General features: G+C 34.6%; 1 protein-coding gene across 2 annotated transcripts; it reads right to left on the bottom strand.

The window, feature by feature from the left end:
* Nucleotides 1–940: 940 nt before the first annotated feature.
* Nucleotides 941–18,036, bottom strand: LOC119075477 (polycomb group protein Psc). Of its 2 annotated transcripts, none has more exons than XM_037181932.1 (6): nt 17,392–18,036; nt 14,766–14,928; nt 13,435–13,525; nt 8,248–8,451; nt 6,352–6,562; nt 941–5,757 (listed from the first exon to the last, which is right to left on the bottom strand). In XM_037181932.1, the coding sequence occupies exons 2-6, from the start codon at nt 14,914–14,916 to the stop codon at nt 2,245–2,247; spliced, it is 4,170 nt and encodes a 1,389-aa protein (XP_037037827.1). In that variant the 5' UTR covers nt 14,917–14,928; nt 17,392–18,036; the 3' UTR covers nt 941–2,244. The 2 variants fall into 2 exon arrangements, with proteins under 2 accessions (XP_037037827.1, XP_037037833.1); XM_037181938.1 differs by having other exon boundaries at nt 14,766–14,925.
* Nucleotides 18,037–24,720: the final 6,684 nt, after the last annotated feature.

Raw genomic sequence — 24,720 nt, 5'->3', positions numbered from 1 at the left:
CTATTTTTGGGAAACATTTTCCAATATTTTTTTGAAAAATACTTTTTGGGAAAATTCAAGAAAATATGGGGAAGTGTTTTCCCAAAAATAGTTCCTGGAGTAAAGTAAGTTCGATGTAAAGTGTGGTGTGAATACTTTCGTCGAAAGAGGACTTACAATGGTTCTTTTCTTGAAGACGAGAGCCTTTTTGTCTAAAATTAATACCGAAGCGTATAGTAGAACAGCACACCCCTAAATTGAATACGTGAAGCCTTACTACAATCAAGCACTTTCTTCTGCTTTTATTGACCTAACACACAACGAATCGATAATATACGATTAAGTACATCTCTGAGATACTCAAATGGTCAATAATATTGTAAAAAGTAAAATCATTGGCTGCATATCTATTCCCAACTCTCTGTGGTATAAAGAGGTTCAATTCCGTTTCACATTTACTGAATGGAAATGTGTGTATAGTATAGCTTATACGTGAACTTTAACCATCCGAATGGACAACTCGATGTATGGAGAAGCGAACGAATTCCTCTTTATACATTTCTGTATAATTTAAGAGTCATGTTTTTTATGCATGCGAGTGTGTGTATAAATGTTGGATATCAACCATTTGCTCTTACCATTAAGTTGTTGTTGTTGTTTGGCATAACAGCGTGTTTGTGAGTATAGTGAGTGAGGTTTTTTTTCTACTTATATTCTTCTTCGTCGGTATAGCATTAATGCGATAATGGAACACACTGGAAGTGAAAATTATAAAAAGAAGGAACACAACTTTTTTTTCTCATCTTTTATTTCGTGTTTTTAGTTTAAGTTTTTTCTTTTCTTTTTTAAATAATATTAAAACAAAAATGTTCAACTGAAACAATAATGAGTACAGCGTTTTCTTGTTTAATTTTGCAATAAATAATGGATTATATATGAATGAAGAAAATAAAACATTTTGTAATTTATTTACATGAAAAACAATCATTTATTTAGGTAAAAATTTACTCTTTTTCAACTTCTTACACATGTAATTCATTGTTCAATTTATTTGTTTTTTTTCTCTCTCTTTCTCTCTGATTTGATTGATGTTGCATTCGTTTCTTTTCTTTGTATTCTCTCTCTGATTAGTTTCATTAAAAAATAGTAGTTGTAGCAATAGTACGAAAATATTTTATTTTCAATTTATTTCACTTCATTTCACCTTAATTATTAGAAAAAAAAATAATTTTTCACAATTCATTAAAAAATGTACAATTGTTTAGTCCCTGATCAAGTTCATATATAACATTCTCACCCATAGAGACCTACTATCTTTTTCCATAAAACGAAACCGAACACATTAAAATAATTACATGAGTTCCCTGGTTTTTCAGTTGTTGTTGTTGTCATTTTATTTCCTAAATGTTTAATATCATTATTAGGTGTAGTTAGTATACATGATTGCATTTTTTTTCTCTATATTTACTATGTACAAACTAAGCTATTTCTGCCAACGGCATCACCGTTTTATATTTTATCTTTTATGTGCATATAACATCCGTCTATATGTGTGTTCGTACGCAGATATACCAGTTGTGTAGTATACACACATCTGTATAGATATAACCATATAGTATAACGTAGAAACATGACTTAACCAAAAAAAAAACTCAAAAGCATAACAAAAACGACGACGTGAAATATAAAAAGGGGCTTTGAAGGTAACTCAACGTTTTTCTACGTTAGATCCATAGGCTGTGAGAATTTTTTTTTTTTATTATATAAATTAGGAATGAAGTGAAATTATTTACAATTTAAAATTTTAAATGTGTGGACGTACTGTTCCACCAATTATTATTACTATATACAATTGTGTAGAAGCTTCATTTTGCTTCCGAACGTATTAGTCACTGGATTAGTTGATGCTTTATGTAAACCTTTTTTTTTCCTTCTTCACAGAACATTGAATTTAATCACTCAACAAAATTGATTGTAGAGACAAATAAATAGTACATTACTTACCAATGGCACAAATGCTGGAAATGACACTTCTTTTGCGAAATTTACCGATCTCGGCTACGCCTCGGTAAACACACAAGAAGTGTCATTTCTACCATTTGTTCCATTGCCAAGTAAGGTATTTTAACTCAAAAAATTGAGATAACGTTTCGTCACCGTGAAGCAAAGTTAACTTTATCTCCCGTTTTTGAGTAAAACACTGAAAATCTAAAAGAACCGATCGGTTTATCACCCACACGTTACCTCCCTTTCACTCTTCTCTCATCACGAATTCTCCGAATGTTTATTGTTGATAGTTTTCACAAAACTCTCCAACGCTTCGTTCAGTTTATCGTGTCCAGCTCGCCTCATTCGCGCTAAGTTCTCCAACCATAACGCCTGATGCATGTGTAGACCCATCTGTTGACCGAATGCGGGTAACATAAAATTGGGAGTATGCGAAGCCCGAGCCATAACATCGGCAAACAGTGCCGTCATATCCGGTTGATCCAATTGACTTTTGTTATTGTTGTTGTTTGATGTTTTATTGGCTAGGTTCACCGGAGCCGATAAGTCTAATGCTGCGTCGCTTTTTCCCTGTTTGGGTGGCGAATTCTTCGGTGAATTTGGTTTGCTTGGTTTGGTTGGATCGGTTGGTTTCGATTGAGATTTTGTGGTTGACTTGGTCGCCTTTGGTGTTAAAGGTGGCGTTGCTGGTTTTTTGGAACCGGACGAACCGTTTGATGACGATTCTGGATTAGGTTTTGACATTTTTGGTGGCGGTGGTGCGAGTTCATTCCGCTTCTTCTCAAGAATCGATTCGAGAAACTTTCCCTGATATCCGGTTTCCTTATCACGTCTGACTTTCAGTAGCGCTGCAACACTTTTGTCCATTGCATTCAGTTCAGGTATCGCCTTTGTTTCTGGAGATTTTTTTGGTTCGGATGTAACCTTCGCTGTGTTACTTGAATCTGGCAGCACTTTTTCTTTGTCATTGTTATTCACTTGTGGCTTTGGTGATGGCGATTTTGCGACTGGCGGCTTTGGAGTCACTGGTTTTACGGATGGGGGTTTATTAGTTTCACTTTTCGGCTGTGTGTTTTGTTTGACTTCCTCTTTAGCAGGAATTTCTGGTAATTTAACAATTTCGATGTAGTTGTTTACAGGACTGTTCCGTTTCGGGTTAAATAGCGGATTGTTCATCGACGAGTCGTTTTGTTCGTGAAGCGTGATAGACAAAGATGATGGGAAATTAATTTTGCACGACTCCAGCAATGATTGTACTTTGGCCTGCTTTTCGGGCGGTGAATTTCCGTCAGGTGTATTTGAGTGTGGACGTTTATTATTCTCGTTCAATTTCTCACTTTTCTTTGGCGATGATGTAACAGTTTTCAAACTATTTACACCTTGACTGGCACCGTTCGGAGTTTGTGGGTAATTTGGAATGTAAGCTGGTGACTTCATGTATTTGAATTGTTGGGTAGGGATACCATAGTTTGGACTGTACTGTGGCGAATTCGGTGAGTAGATTGGTGACGCAGGAGAGTAGGCTGGAGATCTCATACCAAGTGGCAGTTCGTTCGTTCGATTACGCGAATTCATTAATGCGTAATTGAGGTAGCCCGCAGACGGATTTCGATGCATAGTGTTGAATGATGGTACATATGCTGGTGATGTGGACCCTAATGGAATTTTTGGCATGTCCATTGCAGGGCCGTACACTTTGATGTCCTTCCCATTTGGTATTTGTTTGATTTCGGTATCTGGATTTTTGAGCATTTTCGTTAGTTGAGGCATACTGGATGCTGGTGATGACGGCGATGGTTTCGGTAGAATAGTTGGAAGTTTTCGCGGACCAGGTGCCAAGGGTTTCATTCGATTGATCTTTACTTTGCCCTTGTTATCATTGTCAGTTACTTTTCTCGGAGTACTGGTAGATGTTGGCGGAAGCATTTTACCCAGCGAGCTCGGAGTTTCTTTCTTTTGAGTGTTTCCGTTGGCTGTTTTCTTTTCCGGAACACTTGGAGTTTTATTCACATTATTTCCTCCCAATGCGCATGGATCGACACACCAAATTCGATTTGTTGAATTGGTCGGTTTAATTTCCACATCTTTTTTGACTTTCGATGTTTCATGGTCTTCGGTTATGGAAGGCATACTCGGTAATTTGGAATTTTTAATAGACTCTTCAACCGGTAACTTAGTCAGGTTTGGCTGTTCCAAAGGTAATTTGGCTCGATTCATTGGTGGCTCTACAGGCAATTTCATATTCTTTACTTGTTCCGGAAGCATTGGAAGATGTTTTGCTAATGAATCGATTGATAGTTTTGACTTCATTGGACTATCGAGAGATAAAGAAAACCGTCGTTTCGGAATGTTCTTGATGGGCTCCTTGCTTTTACGTTTGCTGACTGTGGGTTCGGGTTTTGTATTTTTAACTGGACCTTGTGGAGATTTGTTACCATTTTCATCGGCGGATTTGTCAGTCAACAATTTCGGAGAAAGACTAGCTGATTTCGTAATCGTCGTTTTAAGAGGATTATCCTTATTTGGCTTATTAGAATGCAATGTAACTGTAGATTCTGTAGAGTGATTGGAATTCTTCGTTGACTGTGAAGATGTTACTTTTGTCAGGTTTTGCTTCGGTAATATTGTTGCAGGAGATTTCGTTGAAGCTGAACTGGAGGCAGCAAAATTACGTTGCTTTTGTAACAATATATCACTTATTCTGGTAGCCACACTTGTTTTGGAATTCGCTTTTGATGGTTGACCGTACGGCTGATGCCATGGAACGCTCTTGGTCGAATGTTTTGTAAACATTTCTTTTTTGCTTAACAATTCATTGGCAGTCGCCTTTTCAATTTTCTTCTTTTCCGCAATGATGGCCAATTTTTCGGGGGACAGGGATTTTGTCGGCGTTAAGTTAAACGATTCTAAAAATTCGGATTTTTTCTCATCAATGTCCAAATCCACTTTTATTTCACTTTCACATTTAATGACTGGCTCCTTATTATCACAATGACTACTTTTGGGCGATTTAATTTCGTACTTCACTTCACTGTCATTCGAGTCTGTTTTCTCACTTACTTTAGCCAGTGTTATCACATCGATTTCCGGTTTCTTCTTACTATTTACATCGTCTTTCGGTTTATCGGCACTTGTTTCACTTGATTCGCTCTTAGTGTCACGTTCTGTTTTAAATTTCATTTTCAGATCGTTCACCGAACTCTTGATTATGGTTACACTATTTTGACGGGACAGATCAATTTTTAATTTAATATTTTCGAAACGCTTTTCGCTGGAATCGCTTTTGCATTTCTTCACACTTTTAACTTTTTGATTTTTCTCATCGTCTTTTACACTCTTCTTTTCCACTTTATCGTTCCCACTTAATGACCTTCTCAGTTCCGTAATTCGTTTTGTTTCCAACTTTTCTAATTTACCACTCTTTTCGTTGTTCACAGACTTTTGCACTTCCGCACTAGGTTTCGCTAAATCACTTTTTATCGCATCATTAATCGGATTACCGGCACTGTGTCTGTCCGGTGTAATTGATTTTGGTGACTTGGGTTTGACAAAACCGTCCACAGTTTCTGTAGTCGTTGAAATATTTGTTGGAGTTGACAAGGACTCAGTCGCAGTGGTTTTGATTGGTTCAGTTTGCTCGATTTTTATTGTTTCAGTCTGCTTCTCATTTCGATCAGATATGCTTGGAGAACGACGTAGTGGTACTTCTGGTAGTTCTTCGGATGATACCTCCTTGCTTCGTACTCGGAAAAAGAATTTCATTGAAGCATCCTGTGGATAAGAATGAATTTTTATATTAGACCCGATTTGACAGAAAATAACATTGGGTGCTGCAAAAGTCATTCATTACACAAGGGATCAATTTTGTGATGCGAGACGAAGTCACAAGTGTGTGTTAAGCAACAAGGTTTGGTAACTGTTATTTTGACAAGGATCTAGCTATGCAACTATCCGTGTCGAAATAACCGTTTCTAAACCAAGTTGCTTAAAACACGAGAGTGAGCTGGCAAGTTCACAAATTGTTCTCGAGTTAAGGAATAACGAAGCAGCACCTGATGTATATGGTTTTGTTATCTTCCCCATGCAAAAGTTGCCTGTCTCCTCCTAAAGTTTAATATTACATAGTAGTTTGCTCAACATGTAATGAATCATTTTACAGGGGGACAAATTACTATGTTATGCTCAACTTACGCATGTGGCAGGCAGGCAACAAAATCGTTTTTCAATAATAAAATGGAAAAACGAAATTATTTTATCAAATTTATCTTGAAATTCGTTCGGCAAATTTGAAAAGAAATCCTTTGTGACCAGGTGTTTATCACAACAGTTAAATTAAGAATTTTACTTTCGTCTCTTCGCACTTACCTTTTTCCATGTGTAAATATATGCCACATCCATCAGCGTATAGTGATCCGGTAAGACAATAGTTTTAACTTTGTACATGATTTCCACGCAAAATTGATTGGAATCTATGCCAAACTTATGCAAAACAAATTTCTTCAAATACGAAACCGGGAAAACAGCGGGACATTGTAGGTACTTTGGCCGCTTCAGTTCAATTTGGTCTTCTATTTCTCTGTTGAAATGAAAAATAATTTTTTTTTTAGTTTTGTTCTATTCATATTTGTATATGGTTTTGTTTGGTTGAAGAAGAAGAGGAAAAAAAATGAATGCGCAATGAATAATTCAACAGTTAAGTGAAATAAAAACCGACACATCCATCCATCAAGAAAATCGAGTTTATTTAAGTTAAATCATTTTTGTATTGCTCACCACCACAGACGTTTTTTTAATGGTTTCTTATTACCTAATTGGTTTTAACTTTTGCTTTTTTGTTAGTTCGAACGCATTTTCTCTTGTGATATTAAAGGGATCGATAGAGGATAAGTATAAGCGGGACTATATGTTTGGCTTGTTGTTGTAAGGTTATAGGATCTTAAAATCGAGTAAATTGAATCAATTCAGGATGACCCAACCATCGATAAGTAAGATGTCTTTCGGTTTTTTGTTTGCTAGACCGTTAAAATCAGACCGCCCTTGACAAAAACATTTTCGACTGATTAAATTTTCCACTAAAGGTCGTTGTTCTCGCTAATTTTCGAGTCTGAAGTGAACATAATGGAATACAATAGCAGTATTCCATCCATGGTATCGGGATTAAAGCCGTCAACAAGTTATTTAGATTTTATCATGCCAAACTCAAACTTTAACATCCAACATAATAAAGGCATTATAGTGGATATAATACGCATCCAGTTCGTTCTGAATGGTCTATCCAATATTTATACCAACTTAATTTCGCTCATAAATTTGAACATGCGCCGACCTGAAATTCCATAAGCTGGCAAACGTAATCATACCATACAGGACATACAGCAGCATCATTCGAATTACACGTTCGTTCTCTATACATATATGAGATGTACAATTTGTTTGGGACATTTTACGGTTCGCATTCAACACTTTGAACAGAACATTAACCCCAATACATTCGACTGTTTGTTCATTTTACAAATTTTGTTTTAAATCCAAATAAAACATTGGGCATGAGGAATAAATTGGACAAAACTTTCACAGGGAATAATTTACGATCTGCAGTCGGAGTCGAAAGTTTTTTTGTGCTCGGAACTATGCAAAGGGAATATATGTAAAACTTGGAAAGATTTATATCGAAATTAGCACTTTGTTTTCATCTCTTAAAGTGGAAGTAAGAAATTAGCACCTGTTCTCGCAAATGTAAATGTGAAATTATTCTCTCGACGATAAGGTGATATATTCATTTCCCACCGTTTCTGTGTAGAAATTTTCTGTGAAACAATTTATTGACCTTCCCAAATTTTCTCAACTTCAGCAAGATTATCTGGAGCGATAGCCAGTGCTTTCTTTATGTAAAGAAAAAAAGTTTTGTGCCTTTAAATATTGCAGAGAATCCCTAAGTAATACCATCAAAAGAACCATTAAATCAGTGAAATTTCGACCCCTCAAGAGTCAACACTCTCAACGTAATTTGATTGAAACTGTTTCATGCTACAATTTCATTGATAAGTAGATTCACAATAAAATGGGCGTTGAAACAGTTTTCTCATTTCACTTGATGAAGTAAACAAGTTTCGAGGAAAAAAAAATCAACAAATTTTGTGGTTGAGAGAGAGAGATAGAGAGAGAGAGATTAAATTTTTGAATGAGTCAAAAAACAACCCATTTATTGCACGACTCTCTTTGATAATCTTGATATAGAAAAAAAAACTTTTATCAACTTACTCTACATCCGCATATTCCAATGATAACGGAATGTTTTCGTTTGGCGACAGTATCAGATGTTCGGTATCTTCACCACGCTGTTCTGGACTAGCTAACACGGCTTCCTTCGGATGTGCTTTGTAAAAAGCTCGTTTCCGCAACAGCTCTTTTTCATACAATCCAGGTACCAGTTTATAAACGATTGCTTGCAGCGTAGCATCACGTCTGTGGAATGGAAAAGGTAAAAAATGTAAAAATTTATTTTAATTGGGAACAACGTTCTCCTCGTATATATAAATTTCATTTAATTCGATTAAACCGTTCACCATTATCAAAATGATTTCCTTTCCTCGAATCGATTCAAAGTCAATTGTATGTGCATAAGAATGCTAATAGTACATAAAATCAAGTCATTTAATGAAATGTTCATATATTTTTAACATACCATTCAAAATTCCATCTTCAACAGTATATTTCAATAAAAGAAAATCTATTCATTCAGTGAACATACACTTTAAAAAAAAAAGTTTTATAGAAAAATTTAAATGCTTTGTCTGGAAGCATGCGCAGTGGTGAGTCTATTACATATTATTGTAGACTTATATAGATGTGTGTTACTACATTGCATGAAACGTGTCATTGAGGGATACATAAATTGATGAAATTTAATTTCATTTTGTTCTCTCTGCTTAGAATCTGCTATTGGGAGGGAATTTAATGAGGAAGATTTTCTGGAAGATATCGCCGATCAGTTATAAATTCATGAATAAATTCAACCAACTGTCTACCATAGCATTTGCATATAATTTTGAATACATTTCGCATATTTTGAGCGCTTACAGACTGAATAAAATTATGTGAGAGAAAAAAAAAACGTTGAACGTTCTCCATAATCAGTAATTATAACAGAATATCGATGGCTCGAAACGTGAACTGTTTTTCGTTGTCGGTTTAGTGTTTAAAAGTCATTGAGAATTTTTTTAAATTGAATTCTTCTTGATGAGTGATATGATGTGACGTTGGAAATGCATGTGACAATCTATAGTTTCGAAATACTACCATTGAAGAACATGAATTGGTTTAGTTCACAAGAAATAACATAAGAGCTGTGTCGCTGTGTGTGAAACAGGCGACGTCCGTCAATGTCTTCCTTTTTTTTCATTCAAATTGATCAGATAGTTAGAGAGTTAAAGGGTTTGAAAAAATGTTAGGCATGATAGGTTTCAGTCTATGCTGCGAAAGTAATTCATTACATGAGGTAACCATTCTGACATAAAAGCAAACTCACAAGTAAGTCTTTGAGCAACAAGCTTCGGTAACTGTCTTTTCGAAAACAGTTGCCGAAGCAAGTCGCTCAGGAGTCAGTTTGTATCACAAAGTTTTTTCCGAAGTAATGAAGTACGTAGCAGCATCTAATGTCAAATCAACTACCAGAATGGATCATTTTCTAAGCTAAGTTTAGTCGCAATATTTAGTTAGTAAAGGAGATTTCAAACGATTTAACCCCGCTGATAGTCTAATAGAGCACTGCTTGTTTTCGATCAAGAAAGAAAATATTTTTTCAGTACTCAGCATGTACTCTCAGAACTTTTTTTCTTCAATAAATTGGAAGAAGATAAAGAATAAATATAATGTCTTTGCAACGACCCCTAAGCATTTCTCATAACCGTACCGTTTCTTTTCTCCTCTCTGTATATTAAACTTAGCGCAACAATAATAAATGCCTCTGTGTATACTGTGTCTGTATATATTTTCTTTCCAGAACTCTGTTATATGTTTCTTCGAAAGTTTTTTTTTTTATTTAGAGCACAACCACACGTTCTAATATTCTGAGCAGAGTATACACAAAGTACAATTCGGATTTCATGAACATGTGTGAGTGTAATTTTATACAGTTCGGTACACATTTTGTTGAACTCAAGCCATAGAAAACGCATAAACCGACGAAAATACCGGCATCAATGGTGTATGTATACACATACTATTTATGTATTCTGTCATCCTCATGTCTTTAATATATTTTCACAGCATTTGCGCTCAAATGGTGTGGTTGAATTTTCGGCAACAACTTAATTTCAAATGACATGGGGCATGTGATTGTTCGTTGTTGTTTTTTTTTTTCATGGTCGGTAAGAGAATTTAATCTTTTTATTTTTTTATAGACATATGGGTCGGAGGCTCATAATATGTTATTTATGAATAAGAAATAATTTTTCCTAAATTACTGATATGCTTCAAATGAGCTCCGAAAAGAAAAGGGGAAAGATTATCTCAAGTTGTTTTTATTTCACAACAAACTGCATCGATGCATTACATTATCATTGGTTGTGATAAAATTGAATCTAAGCATTTACTATCGCTGAAAACTAACACTTAGCCGTGCCTTCAATTTCCTATGCAAGTGAAACATTTCCAAACTGAATCAACTCTACTCAACTAGAATACCATTCTCTCTAACTTTCATTTACTTTGTCTGCTCATAACATTTTCAGACAGTTACCACCCCACAAGTTGTGCCGTTCGAGCACACTGTTATATACTATATATATTATAGACTCTATAGTATAGAGAAAGTATGTCTTTCTTTATGTACAATACATTCTCAGAGTTGTAGAAAATACGTGAGTTGGACTTTGATGATTATAACTGAAGCTTCATTTTATCTTGTTTTATGTACCAGAATCTTAGTTGAACATTATCCAGGTCTTGATAGATAGACATTAAATAATTTGTGATGAAAGTTACATGTCAACCAAAACGTTTAATGTTACCAGGCCCAAAAGACCATTTAGACTGAGTTATACAGAAAAGGGGCCTGAAAATGATAACAATTTTGAATAATGTCATTTTTCTTGTAGACGCCAACAGCTCACAAGCACACTTTACCATATAATGGCCTTATATTATCTAACGGACGTTGATAATTTTGCAAGAACTTTTAGAACTATACGAGCACAATATGCCACGAAATGCACCAAAACGTGACAGAAAGTACTATTCCGATTTTGAGCGTTTGCTAGCATATTAAACTCACAGCTATAACGTAAATGGTGTGCGAATATACCACAATTATACACGTGCGTAGTATGATATGGATCCATGGGGTAAAATATTCTCTTAAGTGGTAATAGGGAGATTGAGATTTTCACTTATAAATGTACACGGAAAAAACGGTATATACTGATGAACGTTACGACGACATCAATGGCTGATTCATTCGTAAAATGTACGTGCAAGACGTATCATTGTGAGGGATTCTTCTGAAAAACAGAAGACCGAAATCGAAAGCCTTTTCTATTGGAATTTTTTATATGTGCCCAGTAACGTATTCGACCCCAGAAGCCAAAACCATTTTTAGAAAAATTCTTCGAAACTTGTGTGGCTGGTAAGAGGTCATCATATACAGAAAACATGCACTTTTCTTAAAAAAATGTCTCCAGTTACACGAGCCGTACAGGGTCGTGTGGGGTGTCATTAGAAAGGTGATTGCACGTACTTCCGGGGCAAATAGGGTCTTATTGGGTTTAAAATTCATCCACACTGAGATATGTACAGTTGAAGTTTGTAACCGAAAAAAGACTGAAAACTTACACTTTTCTTACAGAAATTTCTCGAGGTACACGAAACGTGTATGGTCGTGTGAGATGTCATTAGAAAGGTAATTGCATATACTTTCAGGGAAAGTAGAGCTTACGGAAGTTTGGTAGCATCTGCGATTCAATATAAGCACTGAAACATTTCAACTTCTTATAATTTGTCGTATATGCTTCCAAGCCTCAAAATTCCATATTTTCACTGAAAGTACATGCAAAAACCTTTCTAATGACACCCCACACGACCATGAACGCTTCGTGTACCTCGAGAAATTTCTGTAAGAAAAGTGTAAGTTTTCAGTCTTTTTTCGGTTGAAAACTTCAACTGAACATATCTCAGTGTGTGTGAATTTTAAAGTACATGCAATCACCTTTCTAATGACACCCCACACGCCCTGTACGGCTCGTGTAACTGGAGAAATTTTTGTAAGAAAAGTGCATGTTTTGGCTTCTGGTGTCGAATACCTTACTGGGCACATATAAAAAATTCCAATAGAAAAGGCTTCCGATTTCGGTCTTCTGTTTTTCAGAAGAAACCCTCTGTACCACTTAAATGACTCTACAAACGAAACTGCTCATACGTCATTATTCGGTTTTAAAACTACAACACGCGGGAGTGTAACTATTTCAAACAAGCATAAGGGATCTTCTTTCTTTGAGTGGACCACCTGAAAAACAGCTGGAGGAAATTCATCTCCAAATTTGACTGACGTCCTCTGTACATGTTATATGTAGAAGTTACCTATAATCTCTCTAATTTGAGTCTGGAAAATCTGTTCAGCAAAATTTTAATATTTTCTGTCACATCACCATTGTCTTTAAAGTGAAGGCCGTTGAATGGGATAGATGGATAAAATGTGAAAAAAAATTTCGACTGACATTTGAACCTACCTGCAGTGCAAACATGTTCACATTTTCCAAACTGGCTTTAAAATCCACTATATTTACAATACTTGCGAACTAAATGAAATTCCATTGATTGCACATTAAATTGTGATGCAACAATTGTAAAAAAATGAAACACGACAGAAAACAAAGAGAGCCACACACTTGCCACAGATTGAACTAATTAACAGTACATTTTGTTTGCATCGTACAAACTCATACCGTATAATTTGTGTAAATCAACTAATTGGATTACGATGCAAAAGTTTTAAAATAAACTATTAATTAGGCTAAAATAAATAGGTAAAATATTACACTCTAATGATTTAGTAGAATGAAAACACTCTGCAGAGAGAGACACATATATCCACGTATACCCATAATATTATACAAATAAATTGTGTGTACTCAAATCGCAGTTATAAGGTTACTGAATGGAGTGTATATGATGTACATTCACGTATATATACAAAACGTAAAGAAACGGATAGGGTGACTTCATTATTTAGATTTGTTTTCCCAATTCTTACAACATCACCGTCCGTGTAATGGATTTTTCTAACGCACAGGCATAAATAATAATAAAAATTTAAATAAAAATCATAAACAAAAAATTTCAAATTATTATTCAATGTTAGAAATATTAGAAAAACAAAATCTCAGAAAAAAAGCGGAATGAAAAATCACACACATATCACAAATATTCTAAAATAAACATCATGGTACTCACTTTATGTTTGGTTTTTTCTTGTTTATCATCAGCTCACATATCGGGCAGTATTCAGTTGTCTTTAGTCGTTTTATGATGCAGCTGTGACAAACTGAAAATGAGAAACGTTTAATTACACGGAGAATTTATTTTCTATTTAATTGCTGGCATTAACATTAAATCTGATTTAACAGGCAGAATGTTTTTATGGAAAGTGTAATTAACACTCATGCCGTTGATATTTGTTCTTTAATTTATATTTCGTTGCAAAATGCTTGTGACTGAGAAGTGGGATTCAATATTCTAAGTATTTGTGTAACGGGGAAGACATGATTGATTGTAACTTCAGTCCGTCCATCCACCTGTAGACTTCTACTCTTCTACTAGAATTTGCCGATAGTAAACTTCAAAAAGTTAAACTTCTATCTTTAGTGCTTCTCATAGGAAGCAAAGCAAAATTCGCGATGTAACCCAAGTCTGCCTCATGCAATAATCCTAGTATTTAGCCGCCAGTTTTTGTAAATTAGTTTTATATTCAGGCGGACCACAAACGTCACATTATCTCACCATACATGAGCCAAAATGAAAAAAGTTTTGTATTGAGGTGAACCAAAAACGAAAACCAAAACGAAAACAGTTTTTCCTACTTTTTCGTCCCAGTTGTTTCTATTTTCGTTCAGAATACTTCCATCCTCGGAAGTCTTCACCAGTGGTGAATCACCACCTGGATCAGAAATACACGTTTTTGGCCCTAGTGACATAATATACTATTTCCGACTTTTTCATCCCAGATGTGTCAATTTTTGTTCGGAATGTGACGTTTTGGTGCACCTGACATTTAAACCACTGGAAAAAGGTGTATTTTTTGACTACGGCAGTAAAGACCTAATAGGTTAAAAATACTGTTTTCGTTCCTAGTGACATAATATAGTTGTTCACACTTCGTGCGTCGAAAACCGTGCTGATCATAAAGAATGTCGAATCTATTACATAACTTGGGACTAAAAGTTGAAAATTCACGTTATCTTGTGTTTACTGATCTCGCTTCGCCTCGTTTCAACAAAACACACACACGAAAACTCGACATTAATCTTTTGTTATGTAAACACGTCTATTTCATTGGGTGCATGTGATGTGTTTCAACCGCGAATGTTTGCAATGCACAGGCGGAATTATCTTTTTTTTTGAAGAAAAGTGCTGATTCATTTTTTACAAATTATGTATCACAGCTCACAGCTTTAAGCAAACCGACTAGTGTCATATTGGTTACGAAATTTACGCATCATAAATCAAAATAACGCATGCATGTAATAGGCTACATTTTTCTGTCAATAAAGACGAAACCAACTTACATGAATGAAGACATTCGACTATTGTTGTGGCATCAATCAAATATCCTTTGCACAAAAAACATGTTATTTGCTGGCTCACAGTCTTCAATAAAACTTTAATTGGCTTATGTGGGTTGACGACAATTGCTTTGTTCTCCTTCAACTCGGCCATTTCAAGCAACTTCTGAAAAATAATCATAAATTTTCATAAACACAAAACCAAATCTTTTCGATTTATTTTTTTAAATCAGCAGACATTCGTATCGTCTAACCCTATCTCTATCGTTGTGTCTTTTATTAAACCTCACATGGATAGAACTATATAAACCATGATGACACAATCGATTGGATTCAATTTTTATATACGCTCGAAATGCATACATAAAACACTCACAACAATAACTCAACCGAAAACAAGAATTTTTTTTTATACCTCAATAAAATCGAACAGTAATCTTCATTCCGATAAAACAGTTTACAGGAATCAAGAGGTAGGTAGAAAAAAAAAACCCTTTTTTGCAACTGGCAATTTTTATTCGTATTATTATTGTTACCCAGAATGGTTTCGGCACGATAGTGTATTGGATGATGTGAAAATTACTTTTTATTTCGGATAGCTTTTTGTTCGGATTTAGGTGCTTGTTGTACACATTTTTTTTATGTGAATAGAATAGCTTGTACCCATTCTACGCGCCCAAAAAGGAGGATTATAAATTTCGGATAAAATTACAAAACAATTAAAACGCAAAGGCTCGGTACAGTCTTGACGCTGGTAGATAAAAGAAATTTTGAATTCAAAATTGGTAGAAGACTGATACGATGGCTCAAATATATCACAAAATATAGGATGCGGCGGCATCATTTTATCCGATTTCGATTTTAGTTTTCACTTGTCTTTGTCAATTGTCTTTAACCTTCTCTTTAATCAAAGCACCTATCATAGTAATAGAACATTTGGTGTGTCACCATACTACCCTATTTAATACCATTTGCATAATAAATGGTCTTATGATACCAATGTTATTAAATAGATCAGTACTATGACACACCAAATACTCTATTACTATGCTAGGTGCGTTGCTTTAACATTGACAAGATGTTGTTTTGAGGGGTAACTCCTATTTGATTACAATTACCGCATAAGTGATGAAATATTTCATTTAATTATGACGAAGTGCTCGAAGTGCTCGAAGTGCCCATATTCGACCGAATGAAATTTTCGTTTCACCTTTAGCATTTCTTTTGTACATGACCGTTCGCTGCATTCAATCATTAGAAAACAAAGAGCTGGGGTAGGACAATGGAAAACAATAATTTCAGAAGTACTATTCAGTAAGAATTGCTCGCTTTTTTACATAATTTCCGACTTCATAATTTGGAAATGTTTTGAGGTAGAGTTCTTTGACTACATGTATACATGTATACATGTATAAGTGAAGTAACCCTTGTACCGAAGGAAAATTTCTTTTTCTTATTCAAAAATGTCCCTCTATACAAATGAGAAATTCCGCAATATTACGTCCGTGCGGACAATCCCTATTCAAAAAAAAAAACAGGGATGATCGTAAGGTTGATTGCACACAGCAAATCATTAACTTGTAGTTGTCCTTATTTACAAACAAATAAATGATTAAAGGTTGGGTGGTCGGATAAGCTCAAATTAAAAGATCAAAACAAGTCCACAAATTATCAGTAATGATTGAAGGTTGTTGCGATCAGTACCAAATGATCCAAAAAGTGTCACCTTTCATCTGGGAATGAAATCTTTAATTAAGCCACTTTACACATTTCACCCTCTGCCGTATCTAAGGTTTGTAATTCGGTGAATGTATCAAAATTCACAACGCCCGAAATGTTGTTTTTGTTATTTTAAATTGATCTACGGAATTAAGAATGCTTGTTATTTCTCAAGAGGGGTAAGAACGGTTGAATCAGAAAAGCATAAAACTTCTAAATACACAATCGGAGAAGAGAAGGTTTCAACGAAAACTTTTTCCAAACAAATCCGTTAGTATTATTTTGAAAATGGGTATAAATGGAATCCCTTATATCTATACATTTTGGCGCTGTGTATGATTTATGCTGTGTTATACCTATTGTGCAATGAATGTTTTTGCTACCGTATTGGTGCGAGGTATTACTGCTAAAGTATACTCTCTGTTTGCGTATATAGATGTGTGTGCTAAAGTGTATGGCATATACACGAATGGTAATGATAAAGTGTACATGCTGAATTGAATAAACCCTCTGGAATGCTGATTTATTTAATACATTAGATGAATCGCTTGGTTTATGTGTTGTTATACCATACTCAGTCAATATAGCTGATAAATGCTAATATAAGATCGAGGCTATTATTATAGCATTGGTAATTCTAAACTGGTTTCGCAACCTGCATTTACATATTTCGGATATTTTTTTTCTCTCCTCTCTTATTGATAAGTTATTATTTTTCTTTAAGAAGTTTAAAAAAAAAACACTGAACAAATATACTATTCGGCTATAAAAATGAATTGCTATAGTCGCTTTAATCTCTTTAATTTAAAGACTCAACATATGCTATTCATACACAAATTATATACACAACATTTAACAGACCTTGTCATATAACATATACGTTCAGAAAAGACCACAAAAAAAAACTTACCTAACTCACAATGAATCCAAAAAAAAAAAAATGTATATCCAGTTATGCACAGTCAACCCAGAGTATTGTATAGTTATATTCCTCTTTTTATCATTTATTTGATTTTCGTAAATTTCCGCTGCTAGCAACCCCTGTGTCGACGTTCAAACATTATATTTTCTCAGTTTCTTTTGGCGTTTTTTCAACACAAAATAGCTCACATTTATACACGTTATATTTATATATATACCGATACGCATACGAGTATACACCATCGACGTTGGGTCTATTATATATATTATATCTCAGCTGTCAAAGCCTATATACCGAAATTCGAGATAAGCATTTTATCATCTATACACATATACATCCTATCTATGTATGGGTCCCGCTTTTTTTTTGTTCGTTTATATATTTCGTATTTATTATAAAACTTGGGTTACATTTAGTTATAATCTCATACGTTGAAGCTTTAAATTACGCGACGTGTTTCGCGATAATTAAACCGTAATTAATGAACTTGTTGGCGTGTAGTACGGTTATAAAACTCATTGTTTGCTATGTATACTAATTAATTAAACAATATTTAATTAACAAATAAAATAATCTTCAAATACACCACACACACGTCCGTCATCAAACGCGTTTCGATTTCAACTGACGAAAATATCTATGCTTTTGCTTTGAGTAGGTATGCAATGTTGGTTGCGACACAGCTGCTGCTCTAAAAAAAATGTTCATAAATCCCCCACTTACATATCGCTGTCCCTATTGTCGGTTCATATATTCGATTGTTCGTACTGTTCGCACCCATTGAGTGGAACGGAATCATGTCGGTCTCTTGCACTAATGGGAAAATCACTTTTTTTCGTTTATATTGCCAAGTTGGTGCGTTGTGTTATAAATGAAAATGTTTTAAATGTGAATGCATTTTTGTCTCGTTTTTATGTACTGTGCTTCAAATATACCCACGTTTCATGATTCAGTTAATAACTATAATAAACAAGAATGAAATTATTAAAGTAGAAATGTTGTTGATTTTCATATATTTTTTTTTATAACGAAACGAAAAAGAAACGAATAATTAATGACATGAACAAGGACTTAGCGTTTTGGTTTGGATATATATGTACATTGTGTTAATATATCTATACAATGGATATTGATATTGAAAACATAAAAAATGTTTTGGAATCAAATTTCTGATTTTTATTCATTTCATATTCCGTTGACTCTCGTTCTTTGTTCGCCAGTCACAGCTTCATTAAAAAATCCGAAACATTACCATCAAATCAAGGGCCAACTTCATTTATAAGGTTCAAGAATCTATATCCCATTTGTACGTACTATATGCATCATTTTATTACCAATGCATTATATACATTACGCTATACGATAAAATACCATACGACGTTCGAATTTACAATATTTCTCTCTATCGAGTCGTGTTATATACACTCAACGCTCTTCAAGGGAACAGCTGAATATAAAAATACATTGAATGAATTCCAAATGTACATAAGCTATCTACAGAGCAAATATACAGACCGAAAGGTTGCTAGTTCGTTGTTTGTACGATCTGAAGTATATAATGCGCCTGGCAAACGTTAGGCATATATAAAAACTGTTTTTTACTGTGTTTCTTCAATATATTGTTATATATATGTATATATGAATGAGGGAAATATATAACGCCGATGTAGCGTTGAAAATACTGAATATAGCGTTAAATGTACATAAACCGACACCGAACTATACACAATATTGAAAAAGGCTTTTACAAATTTTTTTTATGTCAGAGCTTAAGCGTTATGTCGCTCTCAAAAACAACATATAATAGACATTACCATAACTGAAAACAGTATAAAGACAAACTAAGGAGAATATAATACTTGTAGGTACACGCAATCATGTTTTCGACTGCTAAAAACGATAAACTCGTTCTTGAACACGCATATTATTTTTCGTTCGTTGAAGGTTTTTTTAGTTGTTATTTTTTGTTGTGTAAATGAAACTGAAGTTTGATTTGCTTTCTACGCAGAGATTGATGATGGTAACCACACAATGATAATATGATGTGTGAATTACAATGATTTACTGTGACACCAAAGATTATGAGAATTCATTGATAGAGTTCAGAGCTAGTTGCGGTTATTGCCTATAAATGGTGAAACGAGTACAAAAAAGAAAATTATTCCGGTAATTTTCTATTCATTCAATGGTCGTAATTCCTGAAACCTCAGACACTTTATGCACAAAACAAATGAATAAAGAAATTCTGTGACGACACTTACAATAAAGAACATTGCAAATTTAACATTTCGGTTTGAAGGTTAAATATTTTTTTCACTAAATTTTAGAGACCTCTGAGAGATTTTGAAAAGGGAATAGAAGCGGATATTGGAATGGGTTCGTTTATTGTTTTGTAAATAAATCTTAAATAAACAACTCGGTACGGCCATTTACTTCAGTTATAGAATAATTCAAGCATGCCCTCCGAGTGGCATTTTATGACTCAATAAAAAGTAAGCAAACTAATTTTCTACAGAACTGCACATACAGTTTATGGAATAATTAAACCAATCTAACCGAAACTGTTCATTAAAAATGTAAACAAAATAAATTCTAATTGAAATGTTTTCAGATTGCCTCTGGTGTTACAGCATGATGAAATGTGGAAACTGTAATACACCATACACGTTTGCTACGGAACGTTTTTCGTTATATAATAACCTATCTATGGGTCGAATATTTAGTCGGGAAGACTAAATAGGAGGTGATGAAATGAACTTCTTATCAGAATGATTGAAATACAGAATTAATGTAACTATCGGCTGTCGCTAAAATATCTCTTCCCTAACAAAATTTAATTTGCAAGACAATTAAGTAGGTGTAAGTTCGGCTAACGCTCAGAATGGCGTCAAGCTCGGGTCACGAATATGGTACTGATTATTCGGCGACATGAGTATCGACGACTTTCTGAAGAAACAGCGAGTTCCCAAAGAAACGATGAGTAGTCGTCGTTTCTTCAGGATCTCACCGCTTCTTCATAAAGTCGTCATTTCTTCCCATCGTTTCCTTACTTTTTTCACATTTCGTGAAAGTAACGTTCCTTTTACAAAATCATAAGTAACGATGACTTTTCGTAGGAGCGGCGAGTTCCTGAAAAAATGGCGACTACTCATCGTTTCTTCAGGAAGTCGTCGAATGATCAGTGTTTTATAGCTACTGTTTGATCATTCTAAACCCTGCAAATACAGTCAAAAGTTACATTTAGGGCTTACCTTCATCCAGGTCGCACATTAACCTGTTCTGTGACATGATAGGAGTGCCCACGTCTATTATCAGAATGATGTGACTAGTTCTGCAGAATTTAGTATGGTCAAACCGAAGCTAATGAATCAAGCAAAAATTGTGTGACCTGTCTGTTTCTTTGACCTGAAACTGAAGCGTTCACGTTCGGTAAAAAACAAACAGATTCCGAGGCACTGCTTTTGACTTTCATAAAAGATTGTTCATTCGTTGTGTAAAGTACGTTGATAAATTTTTATCTATAGAAACGGCTAGCGTGTCCGCATCGCAGTGTTTTCTTTAGTTCAAAGTTTGTTACAAAATCTTGTCCTTCAATTTTTCGAACATTCATCACACTATATAAGCCCACACGTTAACCGGAGCTCTAATAAGCATAAGCACCGAGAATAGGAATGGTTTTATTTTGAAACAATAAATTAATCTTATAGGATAAATTAAACAGTCTCAATGCACTCAATACGGGTGAACAGTGGTATAGCAGAGTGGATTTTTTTTTACTAAAAATCACAAATCTTGTAAGTGGTCCCTCGTTCATAGCGTCTAAACGATTAGCCCTGAAATAAACTGATGTATGGACGAGTTGTTAATTATGAAACGAGGAACAAATCACCTGAACATAGATGGTATGAGATGGTCCTTTACAGCAAAATTTGAAAGAAATACAAGAAAATTTACGATTTTATCATAAACCACCGATTCGTATCGTCGAAACCTAGTTCAGATGATTTGTATCTCATTTCGTAATTAACAGACCCATCATTAACAAATACATCACTTTACTTCAGGAATTGTACGAGGGAAGGAACGAGGGACCACTTGTATGTTTTGAGATCGTTATTCAAAAAAAAATCCACTCGACAGCTGATCCCCACAGAGTGTGTTAAAATGAGGTAAATTGAGATAGGACAAAATAATGAAAGTGGTACTCGCCTTCTACTTTCATCAAACACAACATTTTCACCTATTTGTTACTTTGAAATTTATTTTTACCTAAAAGGGCAAGGTAAGATTTTCTGCCATCAATGTAGAACATTTATCGCGCTGTGAGTAAATTACTGTCTGTTTGGAATCTAGATTAGATTAGATTAGATTAGATTAGATGGGAGGGTGTAAGCCCAGCACCTAAGCCTCAGATGGGCCTGTTGTGCTATTGTACAAGTCTCTTGATCATATGGACTGTGATTTTACATCATATCTCTCCCGACTTAGATTGTTCACAAATCGACCGTGTGTTAACGTCCCATACGTTGTGAATTCTCCAAGCCGTGGGTGGTATGCGAATACCACAACCATCACTAATTGACCTGTACATTTTCCCAAAGATGGCGCTATCAACATTGTCATGTTGTAGCTCTTTCTACTATTGACATTATGTCGATATGGTTTCTTTTATGGAGAAAGCGAATGTTGGGTTTTTTGATATTTCCGACTTTGTTACGGTTACGGCTATTAGTTTTAGGTAATAGCAAGTGTCTAATCACCATAGGCCATGAGTTGCCTCTTCGTATAAATCGCCATGCCACCATGTGACTGAACTCGTTCTGGCGTTGCAGGTTGTAGCGTTTGAATGATTCGTATTTCGTCATATCCCTTGACATCCATACAACGTATCAATCAATAGATCTGTTAAACCTCGCGGTCATTTTGGAGTACAAGATAGTTTCTGTATCTTGGGATTGTACCACAGCAAATTTGTAAAAATTTGCTATGTGGTTTTGGGGTGTCAAATGAGAACCCGAAGCGTTTGTACCTTACCTGCACTAAAATTGACTGCCAGATGCCATACGGCAATGTGTCATTTTCGTACATTAATCGAGCACGTAATTTAGCATTAGCTTCTGGTAGAGTCGATTGTTAATCCGTAAACCGACGCCACGAAGCACATGTTAAATAACAAAGGAAATAACACAATTGTTGATATCGCACAATGAGGCGAGAACGACTTTATTGATCAAAGAGAAAATGACCTACGAGAACAACACTTTGACTTCGTTAATAAAACCTTTAAAATAATTTCACCATTTAAACATTACAGCAAAATAAAAACACCAAAGCCGTAAAAGTTGGCACAGAAATTAGACAAAATCGAAAATGAATTCACACACAGCCACACAAAAGAAACACTTTTAGAGAGCAACGCATAAACACGTCCGTTCTCTGTGACTGCCGTTGTCCAACCCTGTTTGGAATCTAACCAATGAATGAGATGATTGAAAAGAACTGAATCGGTATGCGATAAGACAAATATTTATTATTAAATAATTCGTAATCGCTAAGAAATATAAGAAAGAGCTGAATTTAAAGATATACCATAATAAAACTGATAGAGGAGTTACGTAAATGCATTGTATCGTTGACGCAGGTTTTATACTCGTCATATTTTCGGTTCATATCTTCCAGTACAATGTTACGTCTAAAAATTGGATTTACAGTAAATTCGCGCAGAACATTCTTATTGAAAGCTCGGAACATTATACATGATAGACAGACCAATTGGAGTTTCATTATTTGCCATTACCAAGCAACACAACGTTGCATCAATTTAGAGTTAGAGAGGGGACAAGCAAAACAACAAGTCTGCAATAAATTCTTATTGTGTAATGGTAATTCTCAGAATCCGGTGTTGATAAGAATTTTGAAATAATCAAAATGATAAAATAAATGAATCACAGCACTTGAAATTCATTTTTGCCGATTGTACGTTTTGTTATATATCGTTGTGCTTGAGTGTTAAAAATCGAGTTGGAGGCGATATTGTTTGTAATGCCCCGAGCTGAATCATTGGAACATTTACAAGTGACTTAAACAAAATATCTGGGCGGTCGTCTGCACGAAATTAATATTCCATTGGAGAGCAGACATTTTTTGTTACATCATTGTCTTAAACTTAAAGGCCTGTAACGTAAAATTTGTTCGAACGAAATAAATGTCGGATTCTCTTCTCTAGATTCTTAAAAAAATTGTTTTTTTTTACATTAAAATAAAGTTGTTGATTTCTCAATGAATAAGAAGATATGGTACAAAGGTGTAGTTTAAGAATCCGCCATCAGGAAAAGATGAGAAATTGAAAAAATCGAGTGGCTGAGCTGAGGTTGTCAATGACTTAGATGACATGATGTACAAAAGGTATGAGTGCAGTTTTTTTCGCTGAAGGAATCAGCTCTATTACGTTTGTTGTATTGCATGAAATATGAAACATTTTTTGCTAACCTCTTGGTTTTTGGTGAAAATATACAAAAATGTAACTTCGTCTTAACCAAACTTAAAGATTGAAAACAAAAACCACGACGAAAACTCGATATTTTTAAATTGTGTTCCGGTTGAAGCTTCCAAGAAATATTTCAAATAATCGAAAAGTTATTCGACGTTTACCACGCTACATTGAGACTTTGAAACCAAATATTACGAAAAATTGCAAAAAAGAGAATTGCGAAGAACTGTACTGAGTATATTAAATAATTTATCGGACATATCCTTAACCTTATAGACCTAACAATTGAGAATTATCTGACAAAGAAGAAAAATACTGCCAGCACTCTTGAATCCGATTCTGTGGTCTTATATTATGTGTGCTCTGGGCAGTGTATAATACAAATAAAATAAAATCTCAGCCCGCTCCCTACTAAATTACATTCAAACCCCTTCGACGGAACAATGTATTTTCTTCTAGAAAAGAAACATCTTTGACTTTGGTTGAATTCTCCTACCACATAATTCTACCGAAAATATCTAGTTGATATCTCAAGACTATAAAATGAGAATTAAAAACGCTACGTTGCCTACAACATACACGTAGGATTTTAGTACCTTATAGCAAAATAAAAACCAATGTTATCCCATTATTTAAATCTATCCCAGTCAATTATGGATTAGAGAAATCCATTAATATTCTGTAGTTTCATATTCATGAATTGCATCTTTTACAATGCATCATGCTTATACTAACGCCCACTTTTTCAAACAACTATGTATTTATACGTCCTAAATCTCAGAAAATGAACATTTCAAAATAATATTCTTTGCCACGGAAATTTATTT

This window comes from Bradysia coprophila, chromosome III (assembly GCF_014529535.1).
Source record: "Bradysia coprophila strain Holo2 chromosome III, BU_Bcop_v1, whole genome shotgun sequence".
In the NCBI taxonomy this organism is placed as follows: domain Eukaryota; kingdom Metazoa; phylum Arthropoda; class Insecta; order Diptera; family Sciaridae; genus Bradysia; species Bradysia coprophila.
This window is presented reverse-complemented; position numbering and strand designations above follow the sequence as displayed.

What these genes read in the sequence shown, in the direction of transcription:
- LOC119075477 (XM_037181932.1), bottom strand. Translation starts at nt 14,916, where the DNA reads ATGGCCGAGTTGAAGGAGAACAAAGCAATTGTCGTCAACCCACATAAG. An exon ending in AGTCGAATGTCTTCATTCAT is followed by an intron (nt 13,526 to 14,765) that starts GTAAGTTGGTTT and finishes TCTCATTTTCAG; the next exon opens with TTTGTCACAGCTGCATCATA. An exon ending in TTGGAATATGCGGATGTAGA is followed by an intron (nt 6,563 to 8,247) that starts GTAAGTTGATAA and finishes TCATTTCAACAG; the next exon opens with AGAAATAGAAGACCAAATTG.